The sequence below is a fragment of the Pantherophis guttatus genome, chromosome 1, assembly GCF_059756535.1.
Source record: "Pantherophis guttatus breed Tessera chromosome 1, ASM5975653v1, whole genome shotgun sequence".
Taxonomy (NCBI): domain Eukaryota; kingdom Metazoa; phylum Chordata; class Lepidosauria; order Squamata; family Colubridae; genus Pantherophis; species Pantherophis guttatus.
In genome coordinates, this window is record NC_142063.1 from 339,273,384 (window position 1) to 339,289,615 (window position 16,232).

The window sequence follows — 16,232 nt, forward strand, 5'->3', positions numbered from 1 at the left end:
GGCTTGTGCACATGCGCAGGGGGCATGCATGTGCAGGGGGCGTGTGCGCATGTGCAGGGGTGGGGTGCATGCAGGGGGCCGCACACATACGCGGGGGAGCAGGTGCATGCATGGGGGGCAGGGCACAGGAGCAGGGCCACATGCGCATTGCATTGGGGGGTTTGGGCATACACATTCACACGCGCATTCACACACGCGCTTTGGGCACTCAGTCCGGAGAAGGTTAGCCATCACTGCTGTAGGAGAATGTACGGATAACCTTGGGGGACAATCAGAAAAGAGAAGGAGGAGCCCTCGGTTGCTTAACGGTCCGAGAAAGAAACTTAGTAGGACCTTCCTTAATTGATCAGACCAATAAAACCAGCAGCGGGAAGTTATTATCATCAGACTTTCATGATTCTGTTCATGTATTCTTGCAATAAAGTAGATTTCGCTCATCTGGTTGTGTCTTATGTCTGGTTGTCCAGGAGCATTGAGCAATGCAAAAGTCAGTAATTAGTGATCAGAATGGAGCATGGCGGCTCATGTGGTTAAGACATGGGGCTGATGATTGGGTATGTCTAGTTTAATGAAAAGAAAGATCAGGGGAGACATGATAGTAGTCTTCCGATATCTCAGGGGCTGCCACAAAGAAAAGGGAGTCAAGCTATTCTCCAAAGCACCTGAGGGCAGGACAAGAAGCAACGGGTGGAAACTAATCAAGGAGAGAAGCAACTTAGAACTAAGGAGAAATTTCCTGACAGTTAGAACAATTAATCAGTGGAACAACTTGCCTCCAGAAGTAGTGAATGCTCCAACACTGGAAGTTTTTAAGAAGATGTTGGCTAACCATTTGTCTGAAGTGGTGTAGGGTTTCCTGCCTAAGGAAAGGACTAGAAGACCTTCAAGGGCCCTTCAAATTCTGTTCCGTTCCGTTCCATTCCATTCCAATTCTATTCCATATTTTCTATTCTGTTCTGTTCTGTTCTGTTCTGTTCTGTTCTGTTCTGTTCTGTTCTATTCCTATCCTATCCTATCCTATCCTATCCTATCCCATTCTCAGCAGGTTTGCATTTGAGACCTGGTTGCTGCCGCAGGATGGGGTGAGCTCCCGTCACACACTCCAGCTCCTGCCGAACCAACAGTTCGAAAGTGGGTGACCGCGAGTAGATAGATGGGTACCACTTTGGTGAGCAACTTAACAAGCACACAAAAGGAGCCCCACCTGAATGTCCCCTGGGCATCCATGATGTCACTTTTCAATCCTTTCAACCTGGAAGCACTTCGGTGCTCCTGACACGAACCTAGTAGAACTATAGTAGTGATCAGAACGTCTCACGTCATCGTTTCCAACTGGGGTTGCAAGGGTTTTGCGGCAGATTAAAATAAAACCATCAGCTGCCAAGGAAGACATGCCACACCATCTTTCTGTTCCCCGCCCGGCTCCAGGCTGCCTTAGTCTCATTAAGGAAGAACGACAGCCAAAGTGGTGGGATTAGGGAAGAAATCCTGCCAGTGGAAAAAACACAGTGGGTTTTTTCTTCCTCTTGCGCTTGCTGGTGAGCCAAAAGTAACTTGGTTCAGCTGTCCAAAGAAGATGGTACTGTGAGAATATAAGGGCAGCGCCAACCCAGGAGTGATGCCAAGCTGCATGTGCAAATGCCCTCCATCTTGCCACAGTTGCTTCTGTGTCCCACCCATCCACCCCTTTTCTCTGCCTTTTCTTTTTTTGGCTTGTCTTTGCCATCTCGCAGAGGGAAGTGAAGGGGGAGGGGGATTCTGCTTTGTTCGTGATCCAGGAATGCCTAAAAACCAAGTTCCGTAAGTAAGCAAGCAATCTTAAAAACCTACCCCATACAGGCCATCCACAAAGGGAAGAAGGAGCCTGGTGGCACAGCAGACTAATAGCCTGTTATTAACATTCAGCTGCCTGCAATTACTGCAAGTTCGAATCTCCCCAGGCTCAAGGTCGACTCAGCCTTCCATCCTTTCTAAGGTAGGTAAATTGAGGACCCAGTTTGTGGGGGCAATAAGCTGACTTTGTATAAAATATACAAAAGTATGAAGGCTATTGCTTAACGCATTGTAAGCCGCCCTGAGTCTCCAGAGATGGGCGGCATATAAATCAAATAAAAATAAAAATAAATAAAATAAAATAAATAAATAAAAGAAGGAGATGAAGTGACAATGTCACGATGTCGTTGTGACTTCTACCAGATGTCTGTTGACTTAAGTAGGGCCTTTTCAGATCCTGCAGCTTTAAGCTTTGGGATTCTTGGGCATCATTTGTCTTGAAAATGAAGCTGGTTTAAGAAATTTGGTTCTGGATTTCAATCCCTTCCTCTACTTTGGCCATGTTGATGGTCTGAGGTTCTGTCCAGACTATACTGACCAGAGCCTTGATCGGTAAATTCACTTTATTCTAGGAAGGGAGGGAGGGAGGGAGGGAGGGAGGGAGGGAGGAAGGAAGGAAGGAAGGAAGGAGGGAGGGAAGGAAGGAAGGAAGGAAGATTTTTCCATTCTTCCAGTCCTTTGAACTAGAAGGACAAAGTGGCAAGATTTTTGTCAATTTCACTTTTGTCAATTTCAGTGGCTTAAAGAAAAGCGAAGTCCATCCTTTAAGCTTTCCCCTCTTCCTTCAATTTTTGAAAATGAAATCAAAAAAGAAAAAGAGATAGATTTCACTGTTCCATCAATTTTTGGATTTCGTTTAAAAGGGCGGGGGGTGGGGGGAAGCCAAGTATTTCACTCTTTCACTTGTAAAATGAATGACCAGTGACAAGAGGATAGCAGGCATTCCTGCCACAGTGCATAGTAGCCAATTAGAACAGAGAAATGAAATGCAGCACACAAATTGGACTGTACTTGTTCGCAGAGGTGGGCTTCAAAAATTTTAACAAGGGGTTCTCTGCCTGGTTGCTGGGGGGTGTGGCCATGATGGGCATGGCCTAGTCGGCCTTCTGCACCACGGCAGGGGGGGGCATTTTTGCCCTCCCGGGGCTCCGGAGGCTTTCCTTGATCCTCCAGGAGGGTGAAAACAACCTCCCCAGACTCCGGAGGCCCTCTGGTGGGCGGAAACGAGCCCGTTTCCGGCCTTCCTGAACTTCAGGTAGGCCCATTTTTCACCCTCCCCGAGCCTCCGTGCGCGCCCTGCACTTACCTGCATCCAAAACGGGCCGCATGGGGACTCCTGGGAGAGGCAGGGCTGGGTGGATGGGGCTAGCCAGGAGTGGGATTTGGGGGTTCTCCGAACTGCACAGAATCTTAGCTAGAGGTTCTCCCGAACCCCTGCGAACCCCCAGCAGCCCGCCCCTACCTGTTCGTGTGTTGAGAGCCTCAAAGGTATTTTTGGACACCACCACCAAGCCACGCCCACAGAACCGGTAGTAACTAATTTTAGATTTCACCACTGTCCAAAGCCTTCTCTTTCTCAGCAGCACCCTTCTTCCATCTTAAATAAGAGCCTGGTGGCTCAGCAGATTAATTAACATCCACTTACATCCCTGCAATTACTGCAAGTTCAAATCTCACCAGGCTCAAGGTTGACTCAGCCTTCCATCCTTTCTAAGGTAGGTAAATTGAGGACCCAGTTTGTGGGGGCAATAAGCTGACTTTGTATAAATAATACAAAAGTATGAAAGCTATTGCTTAACGCATTGTAAGCTGCCTGAGTCTCCGGAGAAGGGCGGCATATAAATCAAATTTAAAAAAAAACAAACAAAACAAAACAGCAGAATATAGGTGCAAATCAGGTAAACCCAATCCTCTTCTTTCCTGACATTTAACTCGTGGTTTTTTCCCCTGCCACACAAGTTCAGAGATATTTCCTTTTGCCATTGTTTAAAAGGTGAATGAGTTACTAAAACAGTTATTCTCTGGAATAAAGCCTGCTGCCTTAACCACTAAACCAACAATAAGCAGTGAACATAAAAATTAAATCAAAAGAGAACATTATAAAGAATAATAATAGACGGTAGTATAATAACTTAATGACAGCATAATGGGACAATCACTTTTAACCCAAAGACATTAATACCGCTCTATAAAGCCTTGGTAAGAGCACACCTAGAATACTGCATTCAGTTTTGGTCACCACACTATAAAAAAGATGTTGAGACTCTAGAAAAAGTACAGAGAAGAGCAAGGAAGATGATTAGGGGACTGGAGGCTAAAACATACGATGAATGGTTGTAGGAACTGGGCATGGCTAGTCTAGTGAATAGAAGAGAAGGACTAGCGGAGACATGATAGCCGTGTTCCAATATTTGAGGGGCTGCCACAGAGAGGAGGGGGGTCAATCTATTATCCAAGGCACCTGAAGGCCAGACAAGGAATAATGGATGGAAACTGAACAAAGAGAGATTCAACCTGGAAATAAGCAGAAATTTTCTGGCAGGGAGAACAATCAACCCATGGAAGAGAAGTTGCCTTCGGAAGTTGTGGGAACTTCATCACTGGAGGCTTTCAAGAAGAGACTGGGCTGCCATCTGTCAGAAATGGTGTTGGGTCTCCTGCTTGGGCGGGGGGTTGGACTAGATGACCTACAAGGTCCCTTCCAACTCTGTTAATCTGTTAATCACTTCCTCACATTGTGGTGACCTCACACATGCTATAAAGGTGGGATCCATCATTACCAGAGAGAGAGACTGAAGGACATTCTTGGGATTTGGATGGTAAAATAGTTTTGGGAGGAGAGTTAGGGGCTGTCCTGACCATTATTTTAATTTCTCACAATGTTATGTTGGGCATCCGAGGCAGTCAAAATGGAAGTTGGGTCTGGTTGGAGAAACACCGCCCCATACAATTTAGCACAAAAGAAAATCTCACCGAAAATCTTTCCTCAAACTTACAGCCAAACTTGCAACTACGGGTAGTCCTCAACTTACGACCGCAATTGAACCCCAAATTTCCACTGCTAAGCAAGACAGTTAAATGAGTTTTGCCCCTTTCTACAATTTCCTTGCCAGACTTGTGAAGTGAATCACTGCAGTTGTTAAGTTAGTAACATGGTTGCTAAGCGAATCTGGCTTCCCTACTGACTTTGTGAGAAGGTCGCAAAAGGAGATCCCTTGTCCCCAGGACATTACAACCGTCATAAATATGAGCCAGTTGCCGACCATCCAAATTTTGATCACAGAGATGCTGCAACAGTTGTGAGCATGAAAAATGATTCACTTTTAATAGTGCCATTGTAACTTTGAATGGTCACTAAATCGAGGACTACCTGTATTCCGAAACATGGGAAAAGTTTACCTCCGGAGGAATGCTGTCATCCGAATCGGAACTCTCGTCACACTCGCTGCAGTCCAAATTCATCTGTAGCAGTTGATCGATGGTGGCATCTACTGCACCATTGTTGGCCCTCAAGACGCATTCAATGATGTCATAATCCATGTTGGGGAACATAGTCTTGAAATCCTCCATCGCCTGGTTAAACTCCAGCCTCCGTACTTGCCTTGCGGGGCGGCTATTGTTAAGTTCTTGAGCGGAAGAGCTATTCCTCGAGCCGCCATTGCTGCTGCTCCTTCGGAACAGACTTGTCATTTTGGATAACCGTTTTTGGAAAATGTTTAAACTTTTTCAAATCGGCTTTTGAGGTAGGAAAAGGAAAAACCGAGAGAAGAAATGTATAAACTGAAGGAGAAGGGAGGGCGAGGGGCAATCTGCCTTCCAGTGTTCTGGTCAAGAAGAAGCAACGCAAGCACTTTGCAGAACGACTGGCGGATAATCCACCACAAAATGGCGGCACATTGGAGATGGCGAAACAAGATGGCGCCAAGGAAGCCTGCAGAGTTTCAGCCCTGGATCGATCCACCACAGGAGGAAATTGTTGAAGAAGGACTTCTTCAGAGATATAAGAGTGTCCAAAGCCCCAGATGCATTTCTTTTACTGAAAAATGAAGAAACATGGTTTTAAAAAGGAGTAAGCCATGTTATAATATAGAAAACCGATATCAATATCTCTCCCAGCCTCCCTTATATAAGACTTTTCGGTAGTTTTGCAGAACTTGAGATGAGTTTGCAGAAGAAATTCCTGATTTTTAATTATTATTTTTTTGCCACAGATAGTTCTTGATTTACAACAGTTCGTTCTGTGACTGTTTGAAGTTACAACAGAACTGAAAAAAGTGAGTGTTGACAGTTTTTCACATCTATGACCATTGCTGCATCCTCACGGTCACATGATCAAAATCCAGACATTTGGCAACTGACTCATATTTATGACGGGTGCACTGTCCCAGGGTCATGTAATAATCCCCTTTTGTGACCTTCTGACAAGCAAAGTTAATGAGCAAGCCAGATTCCCTTAAGAACCTTGTCGCTAACTTAACTGGCAAGAAAGGTCATAAAATGACGATCCCAGCTGACTTGCCTGATCGGCAGAGGCTTTCTTTTTTTTTAAAGCCTCTGATGATCCCAACTGAGCTGCGCAATCATCAGAGGCTTTTTTTTTACTTTTAAAAGCATTTTTTCGGCCGAAGAGGTTGTAGAAAAAATGCTTTTAAAAGTAAAAAAAAAAAGCCTCTGATGATTGTGCGGCTCAGCTGGGCATTGGGGGGGGGCAGGGATTTTTGCTACCGGTTCTCCGAACCACCCGCCTCCATCGCTACCAGATCGGGTGATCCAATCCGAACTGGGAGCATTTCACTCCTGACATGACCGCGGGACACTGCAACCGTCATAAACTGAGTCAGTTGTCAAGCATCCGAATGTAAATCACGTGACCATGGGGTTACTGCAATGGCCGTAAGTGTGAAAAATGGTCCTAAGCCACTTTTTTCAGGGCCGTTGGAACTTCGGTCACTAAGCAAACTGTTGTAAATTGAGGACTACCTGTATACAGTGAGGCAGATTTTGTGGACTAAAGGATACAAACATTATTACTCAAAAGCATGAATCCTCAGGACAGGAAAACTTTGTTCTACCTAAAGACAGATGGCTTAATAAAATTTCAATTCTGGTTAGAATTTAGAATGTTTATTTAAAGATATAGGTCCGTGATGGTGAACCTATGGCACGTGTGTCAGAGGTGGCAGGCAGCGCCCTCTCTGATGGCACGTGAGCCGTCGTCCCAGTTCAGCTCCGCTGTGCATCTGCGCGTGCCTCCCGCCAGCCAGCTGGTCTTCGGGTCTCTGCTAGCCATATGGGGGGGTGCATGCAGGGGGCCATGAACTCATGCACAGGGGGGCAGGGGCGTGCAGGAGGACCACATGCACATGCGTGGGGGGTGCGGGGTGCGCATGCAGGGGCTGCACACACATTCGGGGGGGTGGAGCGCATGCGCAGAGGCCACACGCTCATTGCATTTTGGGGATTTGCGTGGGCACTCGGTCCAGAAAAGGTTAGCCATCACTGATATAGGTAGTCCTTGGTTTAAAAACGAGATTAATTCCTAAATCTGCCTTTTAAGTCAAATGTGTACATAAGTTGAGCTGGAACAAGAGCCGACAGAGATCGAGAGGGTGGCTCCATTGGCCTTGGAGGAAACTGGGGAACGGCAGAATCAGTCCGGGCAAGGCTTTTCAGAATTAGAAAGGATTGCAGACAAGGAGGAGCAGGAGAGACAGAGTCCAGGCAAAGAGCCAGGACCATCCCCTCCTGATCCTAGAGCACGCAGAGAAGAGAGAAGGAGAGAACAACGCAGACCTACAATGCAGGCTACAAGGGAGAAGAATGCCCCGCCCCCTTTCACAAGGCACACCTGGGGATTGAGATGTAAGGAGGTGCTGTTGGGAGGGGCATTTGTCGGGAACAAGCGTGGAACCTTGTGTGCACTTGTTGATGCCTGGAGGTTACTGTTTAGCTAAACCTGGCTTATTAGACTGCTGGCCCTGATTACTGTATGGCTAACCTTGCTTACTGGACTGCTGGCCCTGGTTACTGTATGGCTAACCTTGCTTACTGGACTACTTGCAGCCAGAGGCTGCAGAAGGTGCATGTGAGAGCTTTGCTCCAGGACTTGTAGTAAACACGTTTGGGGGCAAAGTTGGATCAATAAAGGGGAGTTAGACCAGTTCTCTGGCTCTGTTGTTTTCGTGCCACGCCACGGGTCATCACAGCGGGTAGTCCTCAACTAATGACCTTTTTTGCCACGGTTGTTAAGCAAATCACTGCAGCCGTTAAGGGAACCATGGGGCCATTTAGCAAATCTGGCTTCCCCCATTCACTTTGCTTGTGTGAAGCCACCTGGGAAGGCTGCAAATGGCAATCCCATTTGGGATACTAAACAAGTTGTAAATACATGCTGGTTGCCAAGCGCCCAAATTTTGATCCCGTGACCATGGGGATCAGGGGTGGGTTCTAAATTTTTTTACTACCGGTTCTGTGGGCGTGGCTTATTTTGTGGGTGTGGCTTGGATGTCATGTGACTAGGTGGGCATGGCTAGCTGGTCAGAGTCATTTCTGGAAGGTCCTCGCACTTACAACCAGTCCTCGCACTTACGACCCGACTCATTTGTTTGCTTTTAACACTGATCAGCTGAAGGACGGCCCTTTGAAGCCCCGCAGCAAGAGTTTAAACAGTTTGTTTCCCTCTAGTCATCAGCTGGGACTCAGGAGGCAGCAATAGATTGGGGGTGGGACCAAATAAAAGGTAAGAATAACGTGGGGGGGGTGGGAGGGCGGGGGGGGGAACCGGTTCGGTGACGTCATATTGTCACCGCTACCAGATCGGCCAAACCGGACCGAACCGGGAGGAACCCACCACTGATGGGGATGCTGAGGGTCATAAGTATGAAGACTAGTCATAAGTCACATTTTTCAGTGCCATTGTAACTTTGAATGGTTGTTAAACAAATGGTTGTTAAGTTGAGGGCTTCCTGTAACGTGATTTACTGTGTAACATGCACTCACAAAATCATGGCTACCGCTTATCCGCGGCGGTTTAGGAGAGTCCAACTTTCAGAGGCCAGTCAAGGAAACTGTCTGTTTTGAAAGAGCCAGATACTCCTACAGCTCAGAGCAGAACAAAATCAGTGCCCAGGGGATGGATGGAAAATATGTGTCATGCCCACAGCAGCCTAAAGCAGCCGAGAGCTGTTAATTGATCCCACTCCTTATGAGTCACCTGACTAAGACAGTGGACAGTGAAGTGAATTTGACGTACTCATGGTAAAATTACTGTAGCCGATTGCCTATCTAAATGAAAAAGTCTACTTTAATACATCTACTGAGATTCTCAGTCATCCAGGTCATGGTTGTCCCAAAGGTGCTTTTTCAAGAGGCAACTGGACTTTCCATTTTTTTTTTCTTTGAAGTAATTTCGCTTCTCATCCAAGAAGCTTCTTCAGCTCTGACTGGATGGTGGGGAATGGAAAGATTTATACTCCTTGCAGACAGCCGGTCATTTGCATTCTTTTTAGAGAGTCGTTGAGGCCACTTGGGGGTTTATCTGTGTCCTCAGGGTCACCCGAGTAGTGCAAATGGGTGTGGAGTCTACTTGGAACTGCTGAAAAGACTGTATTGTAGTACTTTAAGTACATTGTGTTGTACTTTAATGCTAGAACAATTAAAGACAATTTTAAGCTGTCTGAGACTTGATAGAAAACACACAGAAAGAACTTACCCAAACATCTGGGGAAGATCCAGATAATTGTTTTATTGACTATAGTTGAGTCACTGACTCCAAGCCTCAAGGACAAAATATCTGCATATCCAAATCCAGCCTATGTTTATTTCTAGAATCAATCATACAAGGAAAAGATGTATGTATGTATGTATGTATGTATGTATGTATGTATGTATGTATGTATGTATGTTTGTTTGTTTTGGGGACCCCCTAGAACTAATGGCACTTATAGGCATTCCTTGAGGATATGGCCCTCTAACACAAGGAGAGGAAATCACTCTTCAAAGTCAACACTAAACCAGTATGATTGCTTTGGGCCATGTGAAAATTCATTTTGAATAAATTATCATGATCTAAAGATCATAATTTTTTAAAAGCCACTGGAGAAAATGGGATAATTTTACTGATGGCAAAATATTTCTTCACTCAATCTTCCATTATTTTATTTTTTTTTCAACAACCTTAACTAGTTAAAACATTTCTGTGCAATATATTTTTCCCCTCAGTAATCGCACGATACCAGATCTCCGGACTTTTCGTCGGGCCCTGAAAACACATCTTTTTCACCTAGCCGGGCTGGTTTGATCCCGTCCCTTCGGTTTTAATTTGTAATTGGTTTTAATCCGGGTTGTTTTAAATGGATAGCCAAAATTATTTAATGTTTTTTAAACTGCTTTTAAATTTTATATGTTATGTTTTACCATGGCTGTTCACCGCCCTGAGTCCTGTTGGAGAAGGGCTGTATTCAAATAAATAAATAAATAAATAAATAAATAAATAAATAAATAAATAAATAAATAAATAAATAAATAAAATCCAAGGTTGTTCTGCAGCATCTCAATACAGAACTAATAGGCCCATTTCATTGACACTCGGGCCGTGCTTTTCTGTTAGGTCCATGGTGGGTTTCAAATAATTTAACAACCGGTTCTCTGCCCTAATGACCTGCTGGGTGGGCGTGGCCATGGTGGGCATGGCCAGGGGTCGTGACAAGCAGCACTCGGCCTCCTGGGAGCAAAAATGGGCTGCGGGGGGCACACGGTACCCCCCACACCCCATTTTGGGCCTTGTAGGCCACCCTGCACTTACCTGTGAGTCAAAACAGGGCGCGTGGGGACTCCTGTAAGGGGTGGGGCAGGGCCAGCCAGCAATTTAACAACCGATTCGCCCGAACCAGCTGAATCCCACCACTGGTTAGATCCCAAACACTCCTGAACAATTTATCAAGAGGTGAAATCCACAGCTTAGAAGACTGGAATAATAATAATAATAATAATAAACCCCTCTAAATGGACATGTTAAAAGTCTACAGCTCAGATCCAAAACAAATACCTCAGATCCACAAGAGGAAACAAAAATCATTCCGTTTCCATCAAGCGGCACGCAGGAGATTTCAAAACTCAAAAGAGATAGCAGAACTTAAAAGGCAAATTAGGTTTAACACCATGAGAAAACAATTGGACATAAGACGGACGGCTATGTAAATGTTATAATTAAGTAAATGCCCTCTTATCGTATGAATGTCTTATGCACTAAAATTCTCTTCTTGTGCTAATCATGTTCCTAATCTAACTGCAGCCCTTGACTGGAATATTCTTAGGTATTTTATGGAGTAAATGAGCTCTAGTGAAGAGCACCATGGGATGGCAATAACTCTTCAAGAATATTGCTGTTTTGATTTGCATAATTATCAGTTTTATTACCTGATGTGTTCAAAGTATTCTATTTCTATCCCTGTGATACTGTCATTACATATACGGCCCACTGTATAGGTAGCCCTCGACTTACGACCACAACTGAGCCCAAATTTTCTGTTGTTAAGTGAGACATTTGTTAAGCAACTTTTGCCCCATTTCTTGACTCAGTTGTTAAGTGAATCCCAGCAGTTGATAAGTCAGCAACTTGGCTGTTAACTGAATCTGGCTTCCCCATTGACTTTGCTTGTCAGAAGGGGACAAAGCGACGGTCATAAATATGAACCAGTTGCCAAGCATCTGAATTTTCATCACGTGACCAAGGGGATGCTACAAAGGTGGTAACTGCGAAAAATGGTCCTAAGTCACTTTTTCAGTGCCGTTATAACTTTGAAAGGTCACTAAACGAACTATTGTAAATCAAGTACTAGGAAGGAGCAAGGGGCGTGGCCAAAAAACTATGACTCAGTCTCTAGGCAGATCCGACTGTAGCAACCCATGTCTGGATGATGCCACAGCCTCACTGGAGAAGAAGGGCAGTACATGTAGTCCTCAACTTACAACTACAGTTGGGACCAGAGTTTCTATTGCTAAACAACAACGGCTGTTAAGTGAGTTGTGCCCCATTTTATGACTTTTTCTGCCATGTTTGTTAAGCGAATCACTGCACTTGTCAAGTGAAACACTCAGTTGTTTAGCGAATCCGGCTTCCACAGCTGATTTTGTTTGTCGAAAGCCAGTTGGGAAGGTCACAAATGACAATCACAAGCAAGTTATAAATTCATGCTTGTTGACAGGGACCTAAATTTTGATCACTTGATCATGGAGATGCTGCAAGAGTTGTAAGTGTAAAGACAGGCTGTAAGTGACTTTTTTCAGTGCCATTGTAACTTCGGTCATTAAACAAATGGTTGTAACTCGAGGACTACCTGTATTATGGTTTATCTTAAAGGTGTTCATTCTTCCTTCTTAAATCTATTTTGCATTTGTCCATTTACAACTGATTGGGAGAAACTCAACCTTCTCCACGTTGGAGGTACTTAAGGGAATCCGTTTGAGGGTAGAGAGAAGCAGCAGGCATTCCTGTAACCCCTGACTCTCCACCAATACTAACCCCTTAAGACAGGGGTGTCAAACTTGATTTCACTGAGAGCCGCATCAGGGTTGTGTTTGACCTCGGAAGGCTGGGGTGGGCGTGGCCAGCTCAATGTCACTCGTGTTGGGGGCGCCTGTGGTGGCCCAAGAGCTCTGCCAGCGATAACGGGATCCCGAGCTCTGTTTTCGGCTGTGACGGCCTCCTGCAACCCTCTGCCAGCGAAAACGGAGCTCGGGAGGGTCGTGTGCGGCCCTCCCCATCTCCATTTTCGCTGGCAGAGGCACCGTAGGCGGTCCTTTGCTGTTTCCAGGTCGGCCCTGCAGACCAGATCTAAAGACCCCGTGGGCCAAATCCGGCCCCCGGGTCTTGAGTTTGACACCCCTGCCTTAAAATAACTGCCTGTCTTAGTCTAACAGATAATCCTTGGAATTTTAGGAAGTAAGAGTTGAAAATCCATACCTTCAGAAGTATATTTTGAACATGGAAAAGATTTTTCAGGGCCACGTCACCGTCTCATTCCTCCAATAATTCTGAACGAACTGTTTCTGGTCAAGGCAGAGAAAGAGATTCTTCCACTGTCTGTCCACAAGGATGGAGAAAAAGGCATAGCAACCTGCAAAAAAAAAAACAAAAAAACAACCCCACACGTTTTAATCTAAGTCATTTCAGATATTATTGCATGCAATTTATGGACGTGGGCAAAATCCAGTCAAAAAAACAAAATGAATGAAGGTGAACGGTCACTAAATTAACAGTTTTAAATTGAGGATTACCTCAAGTATATTTGCTGAGGCTTTATTTAAACTTATATTTGTGTCTGTATGTATAATGTGTTTTGTTAAGGTTGTATACCAGTGATTGCATGACCTCTGTAGATGCCATATATGCTAAATAAAATAAATAAATAAAACTGAATGGCCAGAAACAACTGGAAGTAGGCAATCAAATTTGATTCAGGTTTGAGACATGCATGGGACATTGCCAATCATATAGAAAAAGTGGGGAGTTGGCATCATAACACAGCTTTCATCAGTCTGACACACACACACAAACGATCTTACCCTTACATCGATGCTCCATAACTCAATAGCTTTTGAGAGATCTGTTCATGAATGTATTTAAGCTGGTCATGGAATGACCCATTTTGAGGTTTATACAAGGCACTGAACCATAAATGAACCAAGCAACAAACATAATTAGCACGTCATGCAAATGCCATCGCTCTAACTTTAATTGCTCTCGTCATATGAACGCTGTCGGAAATTAGATTGTAGAACAATCCTAATAACCAAAAAGGTCCTAGGAGGGTCTTCTAAAAAAATTCAAACTTGTGGATGATGCTAGAGGAGGAGGAGAAAGAAGTTGTCCATCGCAGAACAACTCTGTCCACTGCATAAGGTAAAAATAAAGGTTCCTCTCACACATATGTGTTAGTCTTTCCCAACTCTAGGGGGTGGTGTTCGTCTCCGTTTCAAAGCCGAAGAGCCAGCGCTGTCCAAAGACGTCTTCGTGGTCAGGTGGCCGCCATGACTAAACGCCAAAGGCGCACGGAACACTGTTACCTTCCCACCAAAGGTGGTCCCTATTTTTCTACTTGCATTTTTTTTAACGTGCTTTTGAACTGCTAGGTTGGCAGAAGCTGGGACAAGTAACGGGAGCTCACCCAGTTACGCGGCACTAGGGATTCGAACCGCTGAACTGCCGACCTTTCGATCGGCAAGCTCAGCGTCTTAGCCACTGAGCCACCGCATCCCATCCACTGCATAGAAACAAACAAACAAACAAAAAGTAAGAAAAACAGCTAACCACATCAGAACTTCTTTGTACAGGTAGTCCTCGACTTATGGCGACCATTGAGCCCACAATTGCTAAGCAAGACAGTTGTTAAGTGAGTTTTGTCCCATTTTACGATCTTTCTTGCCACAGTTGATAAGTAAATCACTGAAGTTGTTAAGTTGTTAAGTTAGTAATATGGTTGTTCAGTGTATCTGCCTTCCCCATTGACTTTAGCTTGTCAGAAGGTCGCAAAAGGGGAAGACATGTCCCCAGGACACTGCAACCATCATAAATATGAGCCAGTTGCCATGCTTCCAAATTTTTGATTAAGTGACCATGGAGATGCTTAACAACCACAACATTCACCTTACGACCACGGAATGATCTGCAGATTCCATTATGGTCATAGTCAAGGACTACTTGTAGATAGGAGCCCAAACTCTCAAGGTGAGCTACCATCAGTGGTGGGTTGCCCCCGGTTCGGTCTGGTTCTATAGAACTGGTAGTAAAACCAGTGGGAGGCTCTGCCCACCTGCCACGACATCATCACGGGTGATCAGCGCATGCACAGAAATGTGAGCAAAGCGAGCGTGCACATGTGCTCCCATTGCAAACCGGTAGTAAAGGTAAGTAAAGAGCCTGGTGGCGCAGCAGACTAATAGCCTGTTATTATCATTCAGCTGCCTGCAATTACTGCTAGTTCGAATCTCCCCAGGCTCAAGGTTGACTCACCCTTCCATCCTTTCTAAGGTAGGTTAAATGAGGACCCAGTTTGTGGGGGCAATAAACTAACTTTGTATAAATATACAAAAGTATGAAGGCTATTGCTTAACGCATTGTAAGCTGCCCTGAGTCTCCGGAGAAGGGTGGCATATAAATCAATTTTTTTTAAAAAAAGTAGAACCCACCCCTGGCTACCATGTTTGAAGACTGACTTAATTCTAGATCTTCTTAATCCCAGTTTAACACCTTAAGTCAATGGCAATAATTTAGAACAGCTAGATCCCAGTAAATTAGATTTTGAGGCATAGTTCGCTGAACAGAACGTATCATAGTCAGCTGGTTTGTACATAGGACAATGCTGAATGAACTGGCTTATCTATTATGCTAAAAGCAAACAAATCACATTGTGGTTTTCTGAAGTGCAACCAGGCCCTGGTTTGCCTTGACATGTGGGAGATTCCTGTCTTTGCAATTAAAAGCTCACTTTAGAATGAGTCTTTCTCTGAGGGACAAATGTTTATTCAGCTTATGATTCTCAATTTTGGATCTGACTTCAGGGAAGAGTCCAAGAAGATTTAACGTTTCCTCATAAATCTCCAGAGCTTTGTTGTTGCAAACTGGGAAATGTGCCAAGACGGTTTTGGAACAGCATTATTAGCTGGGAAGTAAAGGGACGTTAACCTGATGGCAGATTGCCTTCAATTAAAGGAACATCTCCAAGGTACAGGTAGTCCTTGACTTTGGGCCAAAAATTGAGCCCAAAATTGCTAAGCAAGATAGTCGTTAAGTGAGTTTTGCCCCCTTTTACAACATTTCTTGCCACAGGTGTTCAGTGAACCATTGCCGTTGTTAAATTAGTAACATGGTTGTTAAGTGAATCTGGTTTCCCCATGGACTTTGCTTGTCAGAAGGTCGCAAAAGGGGATTGATCACATGAGCCTGGGACATTGCGACTGTCATAAATATGAGCCAGTTGCCATGCTTCCAAATTTTGATCAAATGACTGTGGAGAAGATACTACAATGGTAGTTATTTATAACATTTATTTATTTATTTATTTATTTATTTATTTATTTATTTATTTATAAAATTTATTTATAAAATTTATTTATAAAATTTATTTATAAAATTGACATCAAACTGTAGATTAGATTGTACTGGAAGACTGCTCACATATCACTGCCAGTCCTTCTCTTCATTAGACTAGAGACATACCCAGTTCCCACACTTCTGGGAAGCTCACCCGTGGCATTTAAAAGATCTTTGCTGAACATCTGGAATTCTGGCAGATACGTTCTCAAAACATGGAACTCCACTAGAAAACAGCTGCACATGTAACCAAGCTATCAATTCTCAACAAGATGAGGAATAATTCTCCTCCTTGCTCCTTGAAATA

General features: G+C 44.4%; 1 protein-coding gene across 2 annotated transcripts in view; it reads right to left on the bottom strand.

The window, feature by feature from the left end:
- Window positions 1–16,232, bottom strand: part of CUEDC1 (CUE domain containing 1) — a 103,865-nt gene that overhangs the window by 25,804 nt on the left and 61,829 nt on the right. For both annotated transcript variants that reach the window (XM_034420728.3, XM_034420729.3), the window contains exons 2-3: window positions 12,797–12,950; window positions 5,233–5,869 (exon numbers count right to left, since the gene is read on the bottom strand). In XM_034420728.3, coding sequence (XP_034276619.2) covers window positions 5,233–5,523 — 291 coding nt within the window. In that variant the 5' untranslated portion in view covers window positions 5,524–5,869; window positions 12,797–12,950. The remainder of the gene's footprint in view (window positions 1–5,232; window positions 5,870–12,796; window positions 12,951–16,232) is intronic.